The sequence below is a fragment of the Oncorhynchus mykiss genome, chromosome 3 (genome assembly GCF_057628025.1).
Source record: "Oncorhynchus mykiss isolate SJ-2025 chromosome 3, ASM5762802v1, whole genome shotgun sequence".
Classification (NCBI taxonomy): Eukaryota; Metazoa; Chordata; class Actinopteri; order Salmoniformes; family Salmonidae; genus Oncorhynchus; species Oncorhynchus mykiss.
The window spans coordinates 85,735,845-85,755,877 of record NC_143024.1 but is presented as its reverse complement, the minus strand read 5'-3'; the positions used below and the strand labels follow the sequence as shown (position 1 = coordinate 85,755,877).

The following is a 20,033-nucleotide window of genomic DNA, read 5'->3' as shown; positions in this document are numbered from 1 at the left end:
ATATATTGAATCAACATCTCAAGACATCAGTCAGGAAGTTAAAGCTTGGTCACAAATGGGTCTTCCAAATGGACAATGACCCCAAGCATACTTCCAAAGTTGTGGCAAAATGGCTTAACAACAACAAAGTCAAGGTATTGGAGTGGCCATCAAAGTCCTGACCTCAATCCCATAGAAAATGGGCAGAACTGGAAAAGCGTGTGCGAGCAAGGAGGCCTACAAACCTGACTCAGTTACACCAGCTCTGTCAGGAGGAATGGGCCAAAATTCCCCAAACTTATTGTGGGAAGCTTGTGGAAGGCTACCCGAAACGTTTGACCCAAGTAAAAAAATGTAAAGGCAATACACTCAATTAGTATTTGGTAGCATGTAAACTTCTGACCCACTGGGAATGTGATGAAAGAAATAAAAGCTGAAATAAATCACTCCACTATCATTCTGACATTTCACATTCTTAAAATAAAGTGGTGACTGACCTAAGACAGGGAATTTTTACTAGGCTTAAATGTCAGGAATTGTTAAACTGAGTTTAAATGCATTTGGCTAAGGTGTATGTAAACTTGCGACTTTAACTGTACATACACACACACACACACACACACAAATATATATATATATATATACATATATATACACATATACATATATATATACATATATATATATATATATATATACACACACACACACACGTCTGGCTTTGCGCTTGCATTCAGACATTTTTTTCCTCAAATGCAGTTCTCATACAGACACACCAGTAAGAAAGTCATCTTAAAAAAAGAAGAGCTAAAAATGTAACTAATGCTCAGATAAAGAAATATTCTACTTGTACAAATCTCAAGATCTTCAAGTGCTTTTTAGAGCAAAAGAAAAATGGTGTTTTCTTTTTCCAATAAAATGGTGTTTGGGCAGCTACTGGTCATCCTCGTTCTCCTGTCCAGAACCTTCTGAGCGGTCACCCTCCAAGCGATCTGAGGACAAACAAAGTGAGTGTGTGAAAAAAAAACGAAATCATCATTTCTTACTTGACAAGTCCCTATTTCAGTCAGTTTTTCATTTTGTGCCTGATGAATGCAACCCTAAACCCATTTCCTACAGTGTAAGTTTCATAACTGGTTGCTGGTAATTGAGTAGTCTGGGTACCAGTCTCACATTTCACTCCTTGTACTCTGTCAATTGTCAAAGGGACTGGCCTTTCGTTAATCTCAACATTGAATATACAGCTGGATTTTGTGCGAATTACAGAGTACAAGGAGTGGAATGTCATAGCTGAACAGAGACCCACACCCACTCAACCAGGCTAGAAATTGAGTGGGGTGAACCAGTAAATCTCAAAGTGGTAAGAGGCTTACTCAGAGCAGGCTCAAGGGTCCCAAAGTACATCAAGAAGAACAGAAATACTTCCACATACACTTTCTATTGGTTCATTAGTCAACTGCCTTTCCAAAACACCATAAAAATAACTCACGAAAGAGAAAGTTAATATCACAAAACTACTAGCAAAATGTAACTGAGAGTGTGTGTGTGTGTGTGTGTACCCGTTCTTATGTGATTAAGGGAGGCCAGCATTCGCAGCATGAAGGAGGCGGGGACTGTGATGGTGTTCCTGGTCTCCTCAAGCATCAACTCATTACGCGTGATCACCTGAGAGAGAAAGGGAAAGAGGGAGATAGAGAGGAAGGTAAAAGAAAGCAAATGATACCAGTAAATCAGAACGATCAAAGAGAATGTGATTCCTATCATACTCGGAAGTTGGGACTGGTGAGACCAGTAAATCAGAACGATCAAAGAGAATGTGATTCCTATCATACTCGGAAGTTGGGACTGGTGAGACCAGTAAATCAGAACGATCAAAGAGAATGTGATTCCTATCATACTCGGACGTTGGGACTGGTGAGAGAGCGGTTGAAGGGTAAGGGAGGACGGTAAGGGGAAGCGGGAATAGAAAAGGTAATAGGGAGGGGTGAAATAAGGGAGAAGAGAGGGTGATGAGGGAGGGTACAGGGAGGAGGGCAGGGAGGGATAGGTTGGTCTCCTGGGGCAAGGTGTCTCCAGTCAGCTGTTGTGAGAGTTCTTGTAGAGGACCAGAGACTCTGTGCGGAAGTCTCACACAGTGGGGAATCCAACCCCCTCAACTGGTGAGACAGAGAAGTGAACCCTAGACTACCCGCTGTCTGCCACTAACGTTGAATCAATTGTTCAGCAAACATACCTCATCAGCTAGGACTCTGTTAAAGGATGGTGACGCCTCCAGAGGTGACCAGATCTTAATGTCGTAGTCGATCCCTGACGAGGCAAGAACTGGAACAGACAGGAGACAAACTGTTGGCAATAGGGTACGACAATTAAGGGGTAGGAGGTGTGACATCATTGGCTCTTTATACAAGGCTGAAAATGTAGCTAAGAAACTCACCGGGGTGTGGTTGAGGTGTAGAGGTGAGACTAGGGTAGGTGTGTGTTAATCATTGGGGTTACAGAGGTGTGGGTGTATACTGTAGGTGTGGCTCTAGATATAGAAGTGTAACTCACTGGGGTCATAGAGGTGCAGCTGTAAGCGGGTAGGGGTGTGGTTGAAGGTGTATGGAGTGTACAGTAACTCACTGGGGTCGTAGGGGTGCGGCTGGAGACAGTTGACTACGTGATTGTCGGCCTCCAGCAGCATCAGGTGCTCACCCGTGTGTCTGTCCCAGATGAAGATGTGGCCACAGTCTGAACCACTCATCACAAAGTTGTTCCCCCAGAAACACGACTCCTTGATCTACAGACAGCACACAGAAATAACTGGAGACAAAGGAACTATAAATGCTTTCAAAGCATCTTGAAACGTATTTATATACACACTAACGTACGCTAACCCCATTCCGTACAAATGTGAGTTAGTTTACCGGTCAAAAGTTTTACAACACCCCCAGTTCCAAGTCCAGTGAGTACCCTGAAATGGTGCAAAAGGCAAGCGGTAAACTGCCAGAGGTTAAAAAATATAGATATTTAAAAAAAGTTTTGGTTACCAAAAATACAAAAACTGAAAAAGAACGTACATTTCAGAGTAAAAAAAATAAATAAAAGGGAACAAGTAATGGGTTAACAACTTACAGCTGCTCTGCAGCAATGGAAGTAAATTAAGTCTTGAAAGTAGATGCTAACAATTCCTACAGGTATCCAAACTTTTGTTGATTACTCACAAACCCTCTGTCTGTATAAAAGCAGTGTCGGAACAGACTGTGTTACTACACACTCTTAAGCATTATTTAGACAGTATTGTACTGCAGGAAGTAGTATATTGCGATCATCATGGCGAGAAAAAGGCAATTAACAAAGGAAGACACAGACCATTATAACCCTTAAAAGCAGTCTACTGAAGACTGGACTACTGAAGACTGGACTACTGAAGACTGGACTACTGAAGACTGGACTACTGAAGACTAGACTACTGAAGACTGGACTACTGAAGACTTGAAATCTTCGGTTCATCACGCAGGGTTTTTGTACGCCATCGAGTAGGCTAAAGGATGGTTCCTCAGTGTGTTGACACCAACTGACACCAACTGTCAAACATGGAGGAGGAAGCGTGATGGTCTGGGGCTCTTTTGCTGGATCCAGAGTCAGCGACCTGCAGAGAGTGAGTGGCACCCTGAACCAAAATGGCTACCACAGCATTTTGCAGTGCCATGCAATACCCTCTGGTGTACGCTTAGTTGGTCAGGGGTTCATCCTATAGCAAGATAATGACCCAAAACATACCTCCAGGCTATGTCACAACGACCTTAGAAGAAAAGAACAAGAATGTAGGCTTCAAATCACGGAATGGCCAGCACAGTCTCCGGACTTACACCCAATGGAGCTGGTTTGGGAGGAACTGGGCAGAAGGGTGAAAGCAAAGCAACCTACAAGTGCAACACATTTGTGGGAACTTCTACAACAGTGTTGGGAAGAACTTTACGAACAATATTTGATTTCCATTGTAGAAAAAAATGCTACGAGTGTGTTCGGTTGTTATGTCTGCAAAAGGCGGCTACTCGATCTCCTCTCTCTCCTTCTCTTATCAGTCTCTTGTTGTGTGTAAACAATGAGAAGGTCAGGTACTAAGTTTAGTCTAAGCTGGCTATATAACCAATGGGTATAATCAACATTTTTCTCCAGGGTTTGTAGGGTTTCATTCATTCATTGGTTGTTGCATCTTTGGTGTTGCCTGTTACCCTCGTGACATCAGTACGTACCTACCAGGGATAATGTAGCTAATAGCTTTCCACTTAGTGAATGGTGGTGGTACACACATGCATATACATGCTCACATGAATAGTGTTTCACAAGTGCCCATCACACCTACAAGGCTTAGTCCTGCTGGTGAAAACTACAAACACCACATCCTGTAGACTACAGTAGTCTTTTGGACTCATGGGAGCTGTAGTTTTGGAAGTTAAAGTTCTTCAATGAGCACTGCACTGCTTGCAGGTTAGATGTTATAGTTGTGGACACACAGACTTTACCTGATCAGCCTACCTCCTACCGCTGACCCTCTGAAATTACATCTATGTTCACAAGCTTGAACCGCCACTGTGTGTGTGTGTGTGTGTGTGTATATATTTATCTAATTCTATTAAACCGGGAGGATAGTTCGCTCAGCAGCTGGGATCCCTCTCTACATCTGGCCCAGGATCAGTTTGTTGCCCTTCACATTATGTTTTCAGTAGGGGTTGGCGTAGGGGGAAGCTGATCTAGAGTCAGCTGGAAACGTGCGACCAGAAGTAACTGAAGTCGAGAAGTGAAGATTAGTGTACCATAGTCCTGGAGTTGCGGTGGCCCTTGTAGACCATTTTGACTGAGGGTCTCCTGATATTTTGGGTCTCACTCTCCTCCATCTCTCTCCTCTCCTTCCTCCGACGAAACAGTTCCTGGATACGGGCTGCAGCCGAGCGTCTGTGACACACACAAGCACACGTTATACACAGTATTGACAATACAAATCTTTCACTCTATACCCGCAGAGAGGAAATTGAATTCTGAGCGTCATGCTGGTTCACCCCTCGATGATGCTGAAGCAACCAAAACAGCACTTGGGAAAATAAAATCAGCAACAAAGCTGCAAATACTACTCACATGCCGCGCTAACTGACCGTCACCAGTCCTCTACAACCTCAACAACCCTACACATACTGTAGAGAAGACAATGTCCTTATTTCACTTCACCCTGTAGATAATATCGATCTCCTCTCTCTCCTTCTCTTATCTCTCTCGTGTTGTGAGTAAACAACGAGAAGGTCAGGTACTAAGCTTAGTCTAAGCTGGCTATATAACCAATGAGTAGGTCAGGTACTAAGCTTAGTCTAAGCTGGCTATATAACCAATGAGTAGGTCAGGTACTAAGCTTAGTCTAAGCTGGCTATATAACCAATGAGTAGGTCAGGTACTAAGCTTAGTCTAAGCTGGCTATATAACCAATGAGTAGGTCAGGTACTAAGCTTAGTCTAAGCTGGCTATATAACCAATGAGTAGGTCAGGTACTAAGCTTAGTCTAAGCTGGCTATATAACCAATGAGTAGGTCAGGTACTAAGCTTAGTCTAAGCTGGCTATATAACCAATGAGTAGGTCAGGTACTAAGCTTAGTCTAAGCTGGCTATATAACCAATGAGTAGGTCAGGTACTAAGCTTAGTCTAAGCTGGCTATATAACCAATGAGTAGTTCAGGTACTAAGCTTAGTCTAAGCTGGCTATATAACCAATGAGTAGTTCAGGTACTAAGCTTAGTCTAAGCTGGCTATATAACCAATGAGTAGGTCAGGTACTAAGCTTAGTCTAAGCTGGCTATATAACCAATGAGTAGGTCAGGTACTAAGCTTAGTCTAAGCTGGCTATATAACCAATGAGTATAATCTACATTTTACTGACGGCTTTGAAAGGGTTTCATTCATTCATTGGTTGTTGCATCTTTGGTGTTGCCTGTTACCCTCGTGACATCAGTACGTACCTACCAGGGATAAAGTAGCTAATAGCTTTCCTCTTAGTGAATGGTGGTGGTACACACATGCATATACATGCTCACAGGAATAGTGTTTCACAACAGTGCCCATCACACCTACAAGGCTTAATCCTGCTGGTGAAAACTACAAACACCACATCCTGTAGACTACAGTAGAGTCTCAGGTGGGGGTTGCTTGGACTCATGGGAGCTGTAGTTTTGGAAGTTAAAGCTCTTCAACTGCTTGCAGGTTAGATATTATAGTTGTGGACACACAGACGTTACCTGATCATCCTATCTCCTACCGCTGATCCTCTGAAATTAGATCTATGTTTATAGCAGAATCATTAAACGTACATGACCACAAAGAACAAGAAAAAAGGTTCTCTCACAGCAATATACAGAGGATGTGACATTAAATGGGATACTCAACAACAACATATCAAAATACTGTGTGTGTTATAGTGCTGCAGTCCGTACCTCTGTCCCTGTCCTCCTCTGTACCTCGCAGAGGGGATAAGAATTGGATCGTCATCACTGTCGTCTGAGTCCTGGTGGCTACGGGAGGGTTGACCCTGTCCTCCCGGTCCCGTTGGAACCCCCTGCCCCCCTGGACCCCCATGCCCCTCCTCCCCCACAGGCTCCTCTCTCCTGCACCCCCCAGTGGTGTCCTCCGCACCCACACCCTGGTTCCTCTCCAGGGGTGTGGTAGTCACACAATCCCCCACAGAGGTGGCTTGTGCGGTGGCCTGGGCCTGCGTGGAGCCCTGGGTGCTGGAGAAGGAGGCACCCCCAGCCTCACACAGTGGGTCTGTGTGGGAAGCAGCAGACCTGCTCTGGCCGGAGGGCTCCGACACAGCCACTGGTATTGAAGGAGGGGAGAGGAAGGAAGACAGATGTGGTCAGTATGAGGCTCAGTTGTCTAGTTGTCGGCAATACGGCAGAACTAGTGGAACTAATGCCGCTTTCCTGATCAGTGCTACACATGGTATCCCATAGAGGACAGTAACGCTAACAATCATGGCCACTCCTGTCCTCACCCTGCTCTGAGGCAGAGCTCTCTGCCAAGGGCCCTTCCCTGGTCTGGGCGGCCCCTGCTGCCTCTGACGGTTTGGACTCTCCACTGGAGGCTCCGCTGCCCCTGGAACTGGAGGCTCCGCTGCCCCTGGAATTAGGAGCTCTGCGGCTCCTGTAGAGAACAGGGGGTGGGGCAAAGGAGAGAGGGTAAGAGTCGGTCTCAAAGAACAACATTCCATCACCAAGATGAGACACTTGATTTCAATTTGTGAACATTCATTTGATGAGTAAAAATCTGGGAACATCAAGGATCGGTTTCCCTCGATGTTCAGTATTCTGCTCTCCATTAAGAATCTCTATTGAGCGTGCCTTTTAGTCCAGCAGCAGGCTTAATCTGGGTCTGTAAAAACCACCTCCTAAAGTTAGAATTGTGTGAAATTGTGCTTTCTGGCTTTCTAAGTAGTGTAGTCGGAGTCGCACGCTCACCACTCGTCGGTGAAGTCCAGTTTGATGGTGCTGGTGGTGGTTCCCTCAGTGCTGTAGTGTAGACTCAGGACGGGTTCTGCCGTGCTGGCTCGGCTACCTCCAGGTCCAGTACTGCTGCTGGGTGCCCCGGACCCAGACGAGGTGCCAGTTACACTGGCAGACGCAGACAGAGTTTTCACTTTGACCGAACTCGCTCCAGCACTCACAGCTTCTGATGCTCCTGAGAGGGAGAACACACACACACACACAGACAGAGAGAGAGAGAGAGAATGAAATGAAAAAATGGAAGGAGAAAGAGAGATTATTGCATAATATAGAGTATATGACAATAGTGTTGCCTGGTTACCAAAATAAAAACCACTATAGTGATTCGGGTTGCAAAAATTCCAGGAACTTTCAATAAATTCAGTTGTATTTCCGAAATCCTGGTTGGAAGATTCCCAGAATTAGGAGGCAATAAGCAGGAAATACAGAATCCTCTAACCAGAATTTCTGGAAAACCAGGGAATTTATTGAACATTGTGTGGAATTTTGCAACCCTACTCGCGACTATACATTTTCAACAGAGTTAGTTATTCATCGTTGTGTTTCCATGTTAGGTGTTACAGTACATTTCAGAATTGGGGACAAAACAATATAGATTAGTGTCTTTTGAAATAGTGTGTAAAGACTAATACTAATTTATCAAATAGATAAAACCACTTTGTATTTCATTTCAGTGTTAGCATTTTGCATAATGTAGTCTGTAGTTATGCTAGATAAAAACATGTCAAATAGATTAGATTTTAGAAGAAAGGTACACGGTCTTGTTTTTTAATATACAGGACAATCTAATGCGATGGTAACATGATTAATTGTTGTTTTAGGTAGGTCAATGGCAATGCAAAAAAAAGGCTGTACTCCATTGTACCTCCTACTAACTGTGTTACACAAGACAGTTTCTGTGAAAGTTTTCAAGCTTCATTCCATACAGAGGAAGAGAGGAATGCTATCCATCAAACCCACAGCAGCAATACATACAGTGATTCATATACTTTCAAAAAGGGTGAGGTGCACTTGGTTAGATTTAAGTTGCCCATCACAATGGTGACAATAGAAGAAATGGGAGCGTGAAGCTAAATCAAAGCTAAACCAAGCGCACCCCTTTAGTATTTGCCAGTATTTGACCCAGATTCGAACCAAAACGTCACACAGGTGAGAGGGGAACACCACAAAGATACAGGGGTTAAATGCAAGCCTCTCGAAATACCACCACACGCAACAAGTTCATCACAAAGCAGTTTGGAATGTCACTGTCATCTTAGGGCCTATTGCGTTGTTCTGTAAAAAAAAAAAAAAAAAGCCAATACAGGAGACGATCGCATTGAGAGGGAACAGTTTGAAAGGTGAGATGATCTACAGCACGGCTGTGACTGAGTGAAAAGCCAGGAGGGCAGCAAGATTGCATCAGGGCCAGGTTTGGAGCCCAGGGGCACGTGCCCTGTGTCCCCGTTCATAAATACGGCCCTGGATTATGTTACCGGTCCAAAATAAAATCAATAGTTAAGGGCTGAGGAATCACCTAACATTATCTCAAGCTACAGTCGCAACAAGAGAGCCTTGGAGAAAATAGCTGACACCAGTCTCCGCCCTGGGGACTCAGGTGGCCAAAAGGGACTGGAATGCATGCCTAGTAAACATGCACGCAGGTAAAGCTGGTGGAGTGGCAAAGGGCAAGCCGGAAGTCTCATGGTAAAGATGGTGGCGGGACAAGAAGGCACACCAGAAGTCTCATGCAAATTATTATTTCATTTTTTTATGCCACACAGACGACAGAGAGAAAAGGCCAGAGGAAGACAGAGATACAAAAGAACAGAAAGACAAAAGGAGAGAAAGAGAGATAAAAGACTATAGGGATAGAATGAGGGAGAGTGAGAGAGAGTGAGAAGAGAGGGAGGGAGGGAAAGGGAGGAGAGGAGACGCACCCTGCTGCTCATCCAGAGTCATGGATCCCAGCTGTTTGTTAACCACAGACGAGGGAGAATCTGGAACACAAATAAGACTCACTAAACAACGGGGCACAGAGGGTCACACCAGGGTTCATACGATCATGCTCAGGTCACACAGAGGTCAAAGATCAAAGCTCAAGTCAAAACGCAGCTTAAGGTGGACCAAGGCCAAGCAGGAAAACGAGTTAAACACAGCTAAATGAACAGACTGTGTTGTTTGTTGTAACACTGGGAAGAACATCTCAAGGTTGATATTGATATGGAAATAGAACAGCAATTTCACTACAAAAAGCTTGTGGGAGATGGAACACATACGGGACTTACGGGACACATACGGGCCACACGTACAGTGCTAAAACACAAAAGATATCACACGCGCAATTCATAGTTCGATAACAACAGAAGATTTACACAGTAGTTCAACTTTTTCAGGCATCTCAAGTTGTCTCACTCAGCCTTTTGAAAGTAAGTCATGGAACAAGGATGGACCTCGTAGTGATACGAACACCCACTCACTGCATGTCTGTTGAGCTGATACCAACTATGTTGACCATGGGGTAGTGCCAGTGTCCAACCACACTGACCAAGGGCCTGTGTAATGCACAAACATCTGTCACCTTGTGTGACCAGTAACCAGCGACCACAACAAGGGCATCATGCAGAAATTCATCATTGGCAAACCTTTCACTCCACCTCAAACTAGATGAATAGACTTCCAAAGAAAGTTGTTACTGAGAGATAGATTGACATATGAATTGATTCCTACCACAATGTCACATGGTCTGATGCCAGTGCATTCCACTGCAACTCAAGCTACATACGTCCACATTACGAGTGTTTCGTGAAGCGAATCGTAAAGGATTGAGATTGAATATCATTATTTCCCATGTATATGAAATACCAATTGGTGTGTTCATAGTAGCTTCATCAGTCTCTACAGAAAAGCCAGATGTCACAGCCCTGACGAGGCTTCGCGCCAATACTGAAGCTTACATGTTCAGGTACAAACAATACATATGAAAAATGGGAGACAACATACAAAACTGACTCATTGTAGCCACTTACATTATGTCTGTCTGTGCCTGTACCGTGCTGTGAAAAAGTATTTGGCCCCCTATCAAATTTTCTCTACTTTTGAATATTTTTGATACCGAATGTGTTATCAAATCTTCAACCAAAACCTAAAATTAGATAAAGGGAACCTGATTTGAACAAATAACACGACAATTGCATACTTATTTCATGTATTTCATAAAGTTATGTAACACCCAATGCACCTGTGTGAAAAAGTAATTGCCCACTCAATAACTGGTTGTGCCACCAGCCGCAATGACTGCAACCAAATGCTTCCTGTAGTTGTTGATCTCTCTCACGTTGCTGTGGGGGAATTTTAGCTCACTCTTGCATGCAGAACTGCTTTAACTCCGCAACAACTGCTCGTTTCAAATTCTGCCACAAGATCTGAGTTGGTATTAGGTCTGGACTTTGACTAAGCCATTCCAAAACTTCAGATTTGTTGCTTTTTATCCATTTCCATGTAGACTTGATTGTGCGTTTTGGATGATTCAGGAATCTTATGGCTTGGGGGGAAAAAAAACTGTTGAGAAGACTTTTTGTCCTAGACTTGGCGCTCCGGTACCGCTTGCCATGCGGTAGTAGAGAGAAAAGTCTATGACTGGGGTGGCTGGGGTCTTTGACAATTTTTAGGGTCTTCCTCTGACACCAACTGGTGTAGAGGTCCTGGATGGCAGGCAGCTTAGACCCAGTGATGTACTGGGCCGTACGCACTACCCTCTGTAGTGCCTTGCGGTCGGAGGCCGAGCAATTGCCGTACAAGGCAGTGATGCTCTTGATGTTGCAGCTGTAGAACCTTTTGAGGATCTCAGGACCCATGCCAAATCTTTTTAGTTTCCTGAGGTGGAATAGGCTTTGTTGTGCCCTCTTCACGACGGTCTTGGTGTGTTTGGACCATTCTAGTTTGTTGATGATGTGGACACCAAGGAACCCGAAGCTCTCAACCTGCTGCGTCGAAGAGAATGGGGGCGTGCTCAGTCGTCCTTTTCCTGTAGTCCACAATCATTTCCTTTTTCTTGGTTACGTTGAGGGATAGGTTGTTATTCTGGCACCAAGGGGCCAGGTCTCTGACCTCCTCCCTGTAGGCTGTCTCGTCATTGTCGGTGATCAGGTCCACACTGTTGTGTCGTCTGAAAACTTAATAATGGTGTTGGAGTCGTGCCTGGCCATGCAGTCATGAGTGAACAGGGAGTACAGGAGGGGACTGAGCACGCACCCCTGGGGGGCTCCAGTGTTGAGGATCAGCGTGGCAGATGTGTTGCTACCTACCATCACCACCTGGGGATGGCCCGTCAGGAAGTCCAGGATCCAGTTGCAGAGGGAGATGTTTAGTCCCAGGATCCTTAGCTTAGTGATGAGCTTTGAGGTTACTATGGTGTTGAACGCTGAGCTGTAGTCAATGAATAGCATTCTCACATAAGTGTTCCATTTGTCCAGGTGGGAAAGGGCAGTGTGGGGTGCAATAGAGATTGCATCATCTGTGGATCTGTTTGGGCAGTATGCAAATTGGAGTGGGTCTATGGTTTCTGGGATAATGGTGTTGATGTGAGCCCTTACCAGCCTTTCAAAACACTTCATGGCTACAGACGTGAGTGCTATGCATCTGTAGTCATTCAGGCAGGTTGCCTTCATGTTCTTGGGCACAGGGATTATGGTGGTCTGCTTGAAACATGCTGGTATTGCAGACTCAAATCAGGGACAGGTTGAAAATGTCAGTGACGACACCTGCCAGTTGGTCAGCAAATTCCCGGAGCACACGTCCTGGTAATCCATTTGGCCCCGCAGCCTTGTGAATGTTGACCTGTTTAACAGGTCTTACTCACGTCGGCTACGAAGAGCGTGATAACACAGTTACCTGGAACAGCTGAAGTTCTGACGCATGCCTCAGTGTTGCTTGCCTCGAAGCGAGCATAGAAGTGATTTAGCTCGTCCTGTAGGCTCGTGTCACTGGGAAGCTCGCGGCTGTGCATCCCTTTGTTGTCTGTAACAGTTTGCAATCCCTGCCACATAAGATGAGCTTCGGAGCCGGTGTAGTACGATTCAATCTTAGCCGTGTATTGATTCTTTGCCTGTGTGATGGTTCGTCGGAGGGCATAGCGGGATTTCTTATAAGCTTCCGGGTTAGAGTTCCGCACCTTGAAAGCGGAAGCTCTACCCTTTAGCTCAGTACGAATGTTGCCTGTAATCCATGGCTTCTGGTTGGGGTATGTACGTACAGTCCCTGTGGGGACGACGTCCTCGATGCACTTATTAATAAAGCCAGTGACTGATGCGGTGTACTCCTCAGTGCCATCGGAAGAATCCCTGTGATTGCAAAACAATCCTGTAGTTTAGCATCTGCTTCATCTGACCACTTTCTTATAGACCGAGTCACCGGTGCTTCCTGCTTTAGTTTTTGCTTGTAAGCAGGAATCAGGAGGATAAAATTGTGGTCGGATTTACCAAATGGACGGCGAGGGAGAGCTCTGTGTGTGGAGTAAAGGTGATCTAGAATTTCTCTCTCTGGTTGCACATTTAACATGTTGATAGAAATGAGGTAGAACTGATTTAAGTTACCCTGCATTAAAGTCTCCGGCCACTAGTAGCGCCGCCTCTGGGTGAGCGGTTTCCTATTTGCTTATTTCCTTATACAGCGGACTGAGTGCGGTCTTAGTCCCAGCATCCATCTATGGTGGTAAATAAACAGCCACAAAAAGTATAGCTGAAAACTCTAGGCAAGTAGTGTGGTCTGCAATTTATCACAAGATACTCTACTTCAGGCGAGCAAAATCTAGAGACTTCCTTAGATTTCGTGCACCAGCTGTTGTTTACAAATATGACCGCCCCCCTCGGAGTGTGCTGTTCTATCCTGCCGGTGCAGCGTATATTCCACTAGCTGAATATCCATGCCACAATTCCGTGAAACATAAAATATTATATTTTGATGTCCCGTTGGTAGGATATTTGTGATCGTATCTCATCTAATTTATTGTCCAATGATTGCATGTTGGCGAGTAATATTGGCGGTAATGGCAGCTTTCCCACTTGCCTTCTGCGGATCCTAACGAGGCACCCTGCTCTGTGTCCTCTGTACCTGCGTCTCTTCCTCTTGCAAATAACTGGGATGTTGGCCTTGTCGGGTGTTTGGAGAATGTCCTGTGCGTCTTTGTCTAATCCGAGGTGAGTGATCGCTGTCCTGATATCCAGAAGCTCGTTGTCTAATCCGAGGTGAGTGATCGCTGTCCTGATATCCAGAAGTTCGTTGTCTAATCCGAGGTGAGTGATCGCTGTCCTGATATCCAGAAGCTCTTTTTTTGCCGTAAAATACGGTTCCAGCAACATTATGTACAAAATAAGTTAAAAATTACACAAAAAAAAACAAAACACATAATAGCACAATTGGTTGGGCGCCCGTAAAACTGCTGACTTTTCTTCCGGCGCCATTTTACATATAATCTTAACCATAGTCATAACCATCCATAGTCTTCAATATATTACAAAGACAACCCCTTCATACTGCTGCTGATGCCAAGGGGCTGCAGAAGCAGTGTTGCACAGCCAACTACCTCACTGCCACACCATACAGGGGAGCTACAGGCAGGACTACCCAAGCGGAAAGAGGAGGGGGGTGGTGGGGATGTGTATGTTTGGTGGAAGGGGGTTTGTGTGTGTGTGTGTGACAGGTAAAGAGGCGTAAACAGAATATGCAAAACGGAGCCGACGGAGCGTAGTGTTTTTCGTCACAAAAGGGGCGGCTCCTTTTTGTGTGCTCCGACATTCGACGTACCCCCGTGCCACGTGAAAACTGTAACATGCCGTATCATCCTTCCGTAGCCGTGGGGGCATGGTTTGTGTAGGAAATTAACCTTGCTTGGTTCCTTGACCTGATCTACAGTTGAAGTCAGAAGTTTACATACACTTAGGTTGGAGTCATTAAAACTCGTTTTTCAACCACTCCACAAATTTCTTGTTAACAAACTATAGTTTTGGCAAGTCGGTTAGGACATCTACTTTGCCCATGACAAGTCATTTTTCCAAAAATTGTTTACAGACAGATTTTTTCACTTATAATTCACTGTATCACAATTCCAGTGGGTCAGAAGTTTACATCCACTAAGTTGACTGTGCCTTTAAACAATTCCAGAAAAGGATGTCATGGCTTTAGAAGCTTCAGATGGGCTAATTGACATCATTTGAGTCAATTGGAGATGTACCTGTGGATGGATTTCAAGGCCTACCTTCAAACTCAGTGCCTCTTTGCTTGACATCATGGGAAAAATCAAAAGAAATCAGCCAAGACCTCAGAACAAAAGTTGTGGACCTACACTAGTCTGGTTCATCCTTGGGAGCAATTTCCAAACGTCTGAAGGTACCACGTTCTTCTGTACAAACAATAGTGCGCAAGTATAAACACCATGGGACCACGCAGCCATCATACCACTCAGGAAGGAGACGCGTTCTGTCTCCTAGAGATGAACATACTTTGGTGCAAAAAGAGCAAATCATTCCCAGAACAACAGCAAAGGACCGTGTGAAGATGCTGGAGGAAACAGGTACAAAAGTATCTATATCCACAGTAAAACAAGTCCTATATCGACATAACCTGAAAGGCCTGCTCCAAAACCATCAAAAAGCCAGACTATGGTTTGCAATAAAAATCATACTTGTTGGAGAAATGTCCTCTGGCCTGATGAAACAAAAATAGAACTGTTTGGCCATAATGGCCATCGTTATGTTTGGAGGAAAAAGGGGGATGCTTGCAAGCCGAAGAACACCATCCCAACCGTGAAGCACGGGGGTGGCAGCATCATGTTGTGGGGGTGCTTTGCTGCAGGAGGGACTATTGCTCTTCACAAAATAGATGGCAACATGAGGAAGGAAAATTATGTGGACGGAAAATTATGTGGACATATTGAAGCAACATCTCAAGACATCAGTCAGGAAGTTAAAGCTTGGCCGCAAATGGGTCTTCCAAATGGACAGTGACCCCAAGCATACTTCCAAAGTTGTGGCAAAATGGTTTAACCTTTTTGGGATAGGGGGTAGCATTTTCATTTTTGGATGAATAGCGTGCCCAGAGTGAACTGCCTCCCAGGTCCCAGATGCTAATATATGCATATTATTATTAGTAGTATTGGAGAGAAAACACTCTGAAGTTTCTAAAACTGTTTGAATGATGTCTGAGTATAACAGAACTCATATGGCAGGCGAAAACCTGAGAAAAATCCAACCAGGAAGTGGGACATTGAGGTTGGTAGTTTTTCAAAGCTTGGCCTACTGAATACACATTGAGATATAGATAAAGTTGCACTTCCTGCGGCTTCCACTAGATGTCAACCGTCTTCAGAAACTTGAATGAGGATTCTACTATAAAGGAGGGGCTCATGAGACCTCTTTGAGACAGGGGTCTGGCATAGTGCCTTGGTCTCATGACGCGCGCACCCGACAGAGTTACTTCTTGTTCCAGTGCTTTTCTGAAGACAAAGGAATTCTCCGGTTGGACATTATTGAAGTTTTATGTTAAAAACATCCTGAAGATTGATTCCATACATCGTTTGACATGTTTCTAAAGGACTAATGGAACTTTTCGAGTTTTTGTCTGGACGAAATGCTCGCGCATCATGAAGATGGATTACTGGGCTGAACACGCTAACAACAAGTGGCTATTTGGACATAAATGATGGACTTCATGAAACTTTATGGAACAAATCAGTCATTTATTGTCGAACTGGGATTCCTGGGAGTGCCTTCTGATGAAGATCAAAGGTAAGTGAATATTTATGGTGTTGTTTCTAACTTTGTTGATTCCAAAATGGCGGATATTCCTCTGGCTGGATTGGGTTCTGAGCGCCATTCTCAGATTATGCTTTTTCCGTAAAGTTTTTTTGAAATCTGACACAGCGGTTGCATTAAGGAGAAGTCTATCTTTAATTCTGTGAATAACACTTGTATCTTTTATCAACGTTTATTATATTTCTGCAAAATCACCGGATGTTTTGGAATCAAAACATTACTGCACGTAAGGCGCCAATGTAAACTGAGATTTTTGGATATAAATATGCACATTATCGAACAAAACATACATGTATTGTGTAATATGATGTCCTATGAGTGTCATCTCATGAAGATCATCAAAGGTTAGTGATAAATTGTATGTATATTTCTGCTTTTTGTGACTCCTATCTTTGGCTGGAAAAATGTCTGTTTTCTCGACTTGGCTATGACCTAACATAATCATATGTTGTGCTTTCGCTGTAAAGCATTTTTGAAATCGGACACGATGGGTAGATAAACATCTTGTTAATCTTTCATTTGTTTCATTTCTGTATTGGACTTGTTAATGTGTCAAAGTTACATATTTCTAAAAAATATTTTTTAATTCCGCACGCTGCCTTTTCAGCAGAATGTTGTCGAGTTCCGCTAGCGGAAACCCTGCCCTAGAAAGGTTAAGGACAACAAAGTGATGGTATTGGAGTGGCCATCACAAAGTCCTGATCTCAATCCCATTGAAAATTAGCAGGCAGAACTGAAAAAGTGTGTGTGAGCAAGGAGGCCTACAAACCTGACAGTTACACCAGCTCTGTCAGAAGGAATGGGCCAAAATTCACCCAACTTATTGTGGGAAGCTTGTGGAAGGCTACCCAAAACATTTGACCCAAGTTAAACAATTTAAAGGCAATGCTACCAAATACTAATTGAGTGTATGCAAACTTCTGACCAACTGGGAATGTGATGAAAGAAATACAAGCTGAAATAAATAATTCTCTCTACTATTATTCTGACATGTCACATTCTTAAAATAAAAGTGGTGATGATCCTAACTGAACTAAAACAGGGAATTTTAACTAGGATTAAATGTCAGGTATTGTGAAAAACTGACTTTAAATGTATTTGGCTAAGGTGTATTTAAACTTGAGTTTGAGTTATTTTATTTTTACAGGGACAGTGCACATGAATCAACGTTTCAGTAAAAGTGCCAGTTTTAGCCAGCCGGCTAATTTTCAACCTCAGTCCCTGGGCAGGTTATTAAAAACAATTACAACATAGGCAATCATTGAGCAGTGAGCACACACAGAGCAACATAGGACAAGCAAGACATTGCATACAGACAGAGCAACATAGGACAAAAAGCAGCAAGACAAAATTCATAAAAGCAACAAAGTGTTTCCACACCTCACAACCAACAGACAACATGGAAAGCAGGAATACATAGCTAGGGATTATGTTCACAAATCTGATTGACCATCAGCCATGTCTTCATGCATTTTGTGAAAGTGTGATATATGTGGTGTAGTTATGTATGTCTGATGGCAGTGTATTCCAGACATGGGAAGCTCTCACAGAGAAAACTGATTTACTAAAGGTGCTTTTCCTTAGGGGAACTATACAGTCACCTCTCATGGCAGACCTTGTGGATCTGCTGCCATATGTTTGGGTTTTCTGTTTAACAAAAATATTGAGTGGAGGGGGAGCCAGGCCATTTAGGATCTTGAATACAAGACATGTATTGCACATCGGTGTATTGCACAAGATTTTCCCAACTCAGGAGCTCATGCTTTCTGAGGATGTAACAGTGATGATGGCTATTGGGCTTCCTATCAAGCACTTTGAGAGCCTGTTTGTAGACAGACTGAATAGGTTTTAATGTTGTACAGCAAGCTTGGGCCCAACTAGTCAAGCAGTATGTTAAGTGGGAGAGTATCATAGATTTGAAGTCCAGTTTTGCTACCTCTGTAGTCAAACAATTTCGTATAAATCGGAAATTAGCTAGGTTGAACTTGGTTATTTGAATGACCTTTTTCACATGCTTTTTAAAAGAGAGGTTGGAATCAAGTATGACGCCAAGGTACTTAAAATCAGATACCACCTGGAGCTTTTCCCCTGACACACAGACATCTGGCTCAGTAGCATCTGTTGCCCTCTTTGTGAAGAACATGCAAACAGTTTTTTTCACATTGAGATGCAAACACGAGTCACCGAGCCACTTTGTAACCTGGACCTGAACTTCCGACTTCAATTGTATAGGCTATGCATCAAAATAGCCTATTTTGCATTAATAAACTAATTTAATCTCAGTGACTGTTCAAACAATAAACCAACCAAAGGTATCCCTATTAGAATCCCTCCCACAATGTAATATGTTTAGAAGTAATAACCAGTGATTCCAGGCCACTGGTAACAACAGCTGCGAGATCTGTGCTTATTATCCATGACTAAAACATGATGACATTCTATTCTTAGCTGATATAGGAGTGACGGTAGCTCTCAACAGAGTGGCGCTTGTAGTCAATTTTAAAAGTCTGAGGGGCATATGGAATTTGGCTAGAGGCAGTGCTGAGTTGGGTAGAAGAGGTAAAAGAGAGTATGGTGTGGGGACAGAAGCAATGTCCCCTCTAAGCTGCGTGGATGAGTAGGAGCGCAGCTCCCCCATGACCGCCACGCAGAAGAAATATCAGCTGGCGCAGAGAACGTAACAGGGAAAACTCTAGAAAGTTGAGTGAACACTATCAACATTTTCCTTTACTGTGGGAATTGTGATCGAATCAATGCAATATTAGTAATTTTCAATGCAACATACCGAAACAAAACTAACTATGCAAGACTTAGTATGCAAGAGATTTTGTTGTATGCAGAACGAATCGGAGAATGATTCTATTACATTGACACGCACGATTCAGCCAGTACTCTACACAAACCGGTGCGCCATAGCCAATCAGAGCTGCAGTAGGCCAATATGCAAATAGACCATTGCCATATATGGATCTGTGCCATTCACTTTGATCTGGACTGTGTTTACAGCATGAGCGGTTGTGAGTAGATGCGCTTGTTTTGAGATCAAAGCGAGAGCTGCATGTAAACACGTGTGCACATTTGTACATATCCTTTGCTAGTTAGTGAGTTATTAGCCCAGTTATAGATCATTTGTAGTCAGCAATGGGGTAGTGACTGTAACCTGTAGGGGGGGCCATCTTGGTGGCAGCAGCAACAGCCCCCTGTGATTGGCTCTCAGTGCCTGCAGTGGAGGAAGAGGATTGACTCTGTCCTGGGGGGTCGGCCAACAGGAGCAGCCGCTGCAAGCGCCTACACACTAAACTTACTGGCAGCCGATGAGGGCCGTACTCTGACAGAGGTAGATAGACGAGAGGGACAGAGAGAGAGAGAGAGAGAGGTGGAGAGACGAGAGGGACAGAGGTGGAGAGACGAGAGGGACAGAGGTGGAGAGACGAGAGGGACAGAGGTGGAGAGACGAGAGGAACAGAGGGATGAGAGGGATGAGAGGGACAGAGGGATGAGAGGGACGAGAGGGACAGAGGGGTGGAGAGACGAGAGGGACAGAGGGGTGGAGAGACGAGAGGGACAGAGGGGTGGAGAGACGAGAGGGACAGAGGGGTGGAGGGACGAGAGGGGTGGAGGGACGAGAGGGGTGGAGAGACGAGAGGGGTGGAGAGACGAGAGGGGTGGAGAGACGAGAGGGGTGGAGAGACGAGAGGGGTGGAGAGACGAGAGGGGTGGAGAGACGAGAGGGACAGAG

At 44.3% G+C, this 20,033-nt stretch overlaps 1 protein-coding gene across 8 annotated transcripts in view; it reads right to left on the bottom strand.

Annotated features, from left to right (window-relative positions):
- Positions 1-841: 841 nt before the first annotated feature.
- The window catches only part of LOC110520574 (DDB1- and CUL4-associated factor 6), a 57,267-nt gene continuing 38,075 nt past the window's right edge, over positions 842-20,033 (bottom strand). Inside the window, exons 11-21 of one of the 8 annotated variants that reach the window (XM_036975167.2) lie at positions 19,455-19,622; positions 9,425-9,484; positions 7,461-7,680; positions 6,998-7,146; positions 6,438-6,819; positions 6,243-6,284; positions 4,779-4,917; positions 2,602-2,758; positions 2,213-2,301; positions 1,539-1,644; positions 842-971 (exon numbers count right to left, since the gene is read on the bottom strand). In XM_036975167.2, the coding sequence (XP_036831062.2) occupies positions 913-971; positions 1,539-1,644; positions 2,213-2,301; positions 2,602-2,758; positions 4,779-4,917; positions 6,243-6,284; positions 6,438-6,819; positions 6,998-7,146; positions 7,461-7,680; positions 9,425-9,484; positions 19,455-19,622 (1,571 nt within the window). In that variant the 3' untranslated portion in view covers positions 842-912. The remainder of the gene's footprint in view (positions 972-1,538; positions 1,645-2,212; positions 2,302-2,601; positions 2,759-4,778; positions 4,918-6,242; positions 6,285-6,437; positions 6,820-6,997; positions 7,147-7,460; positions 7,681-9,424; positions 9,485-19,454; positions 19,623-20,033) is intronic. The other 7 variants (XM_036975168.2, XM_036975169.2, XM_036975170.2 and 4 more) reach the window with 7 other exon arrangements.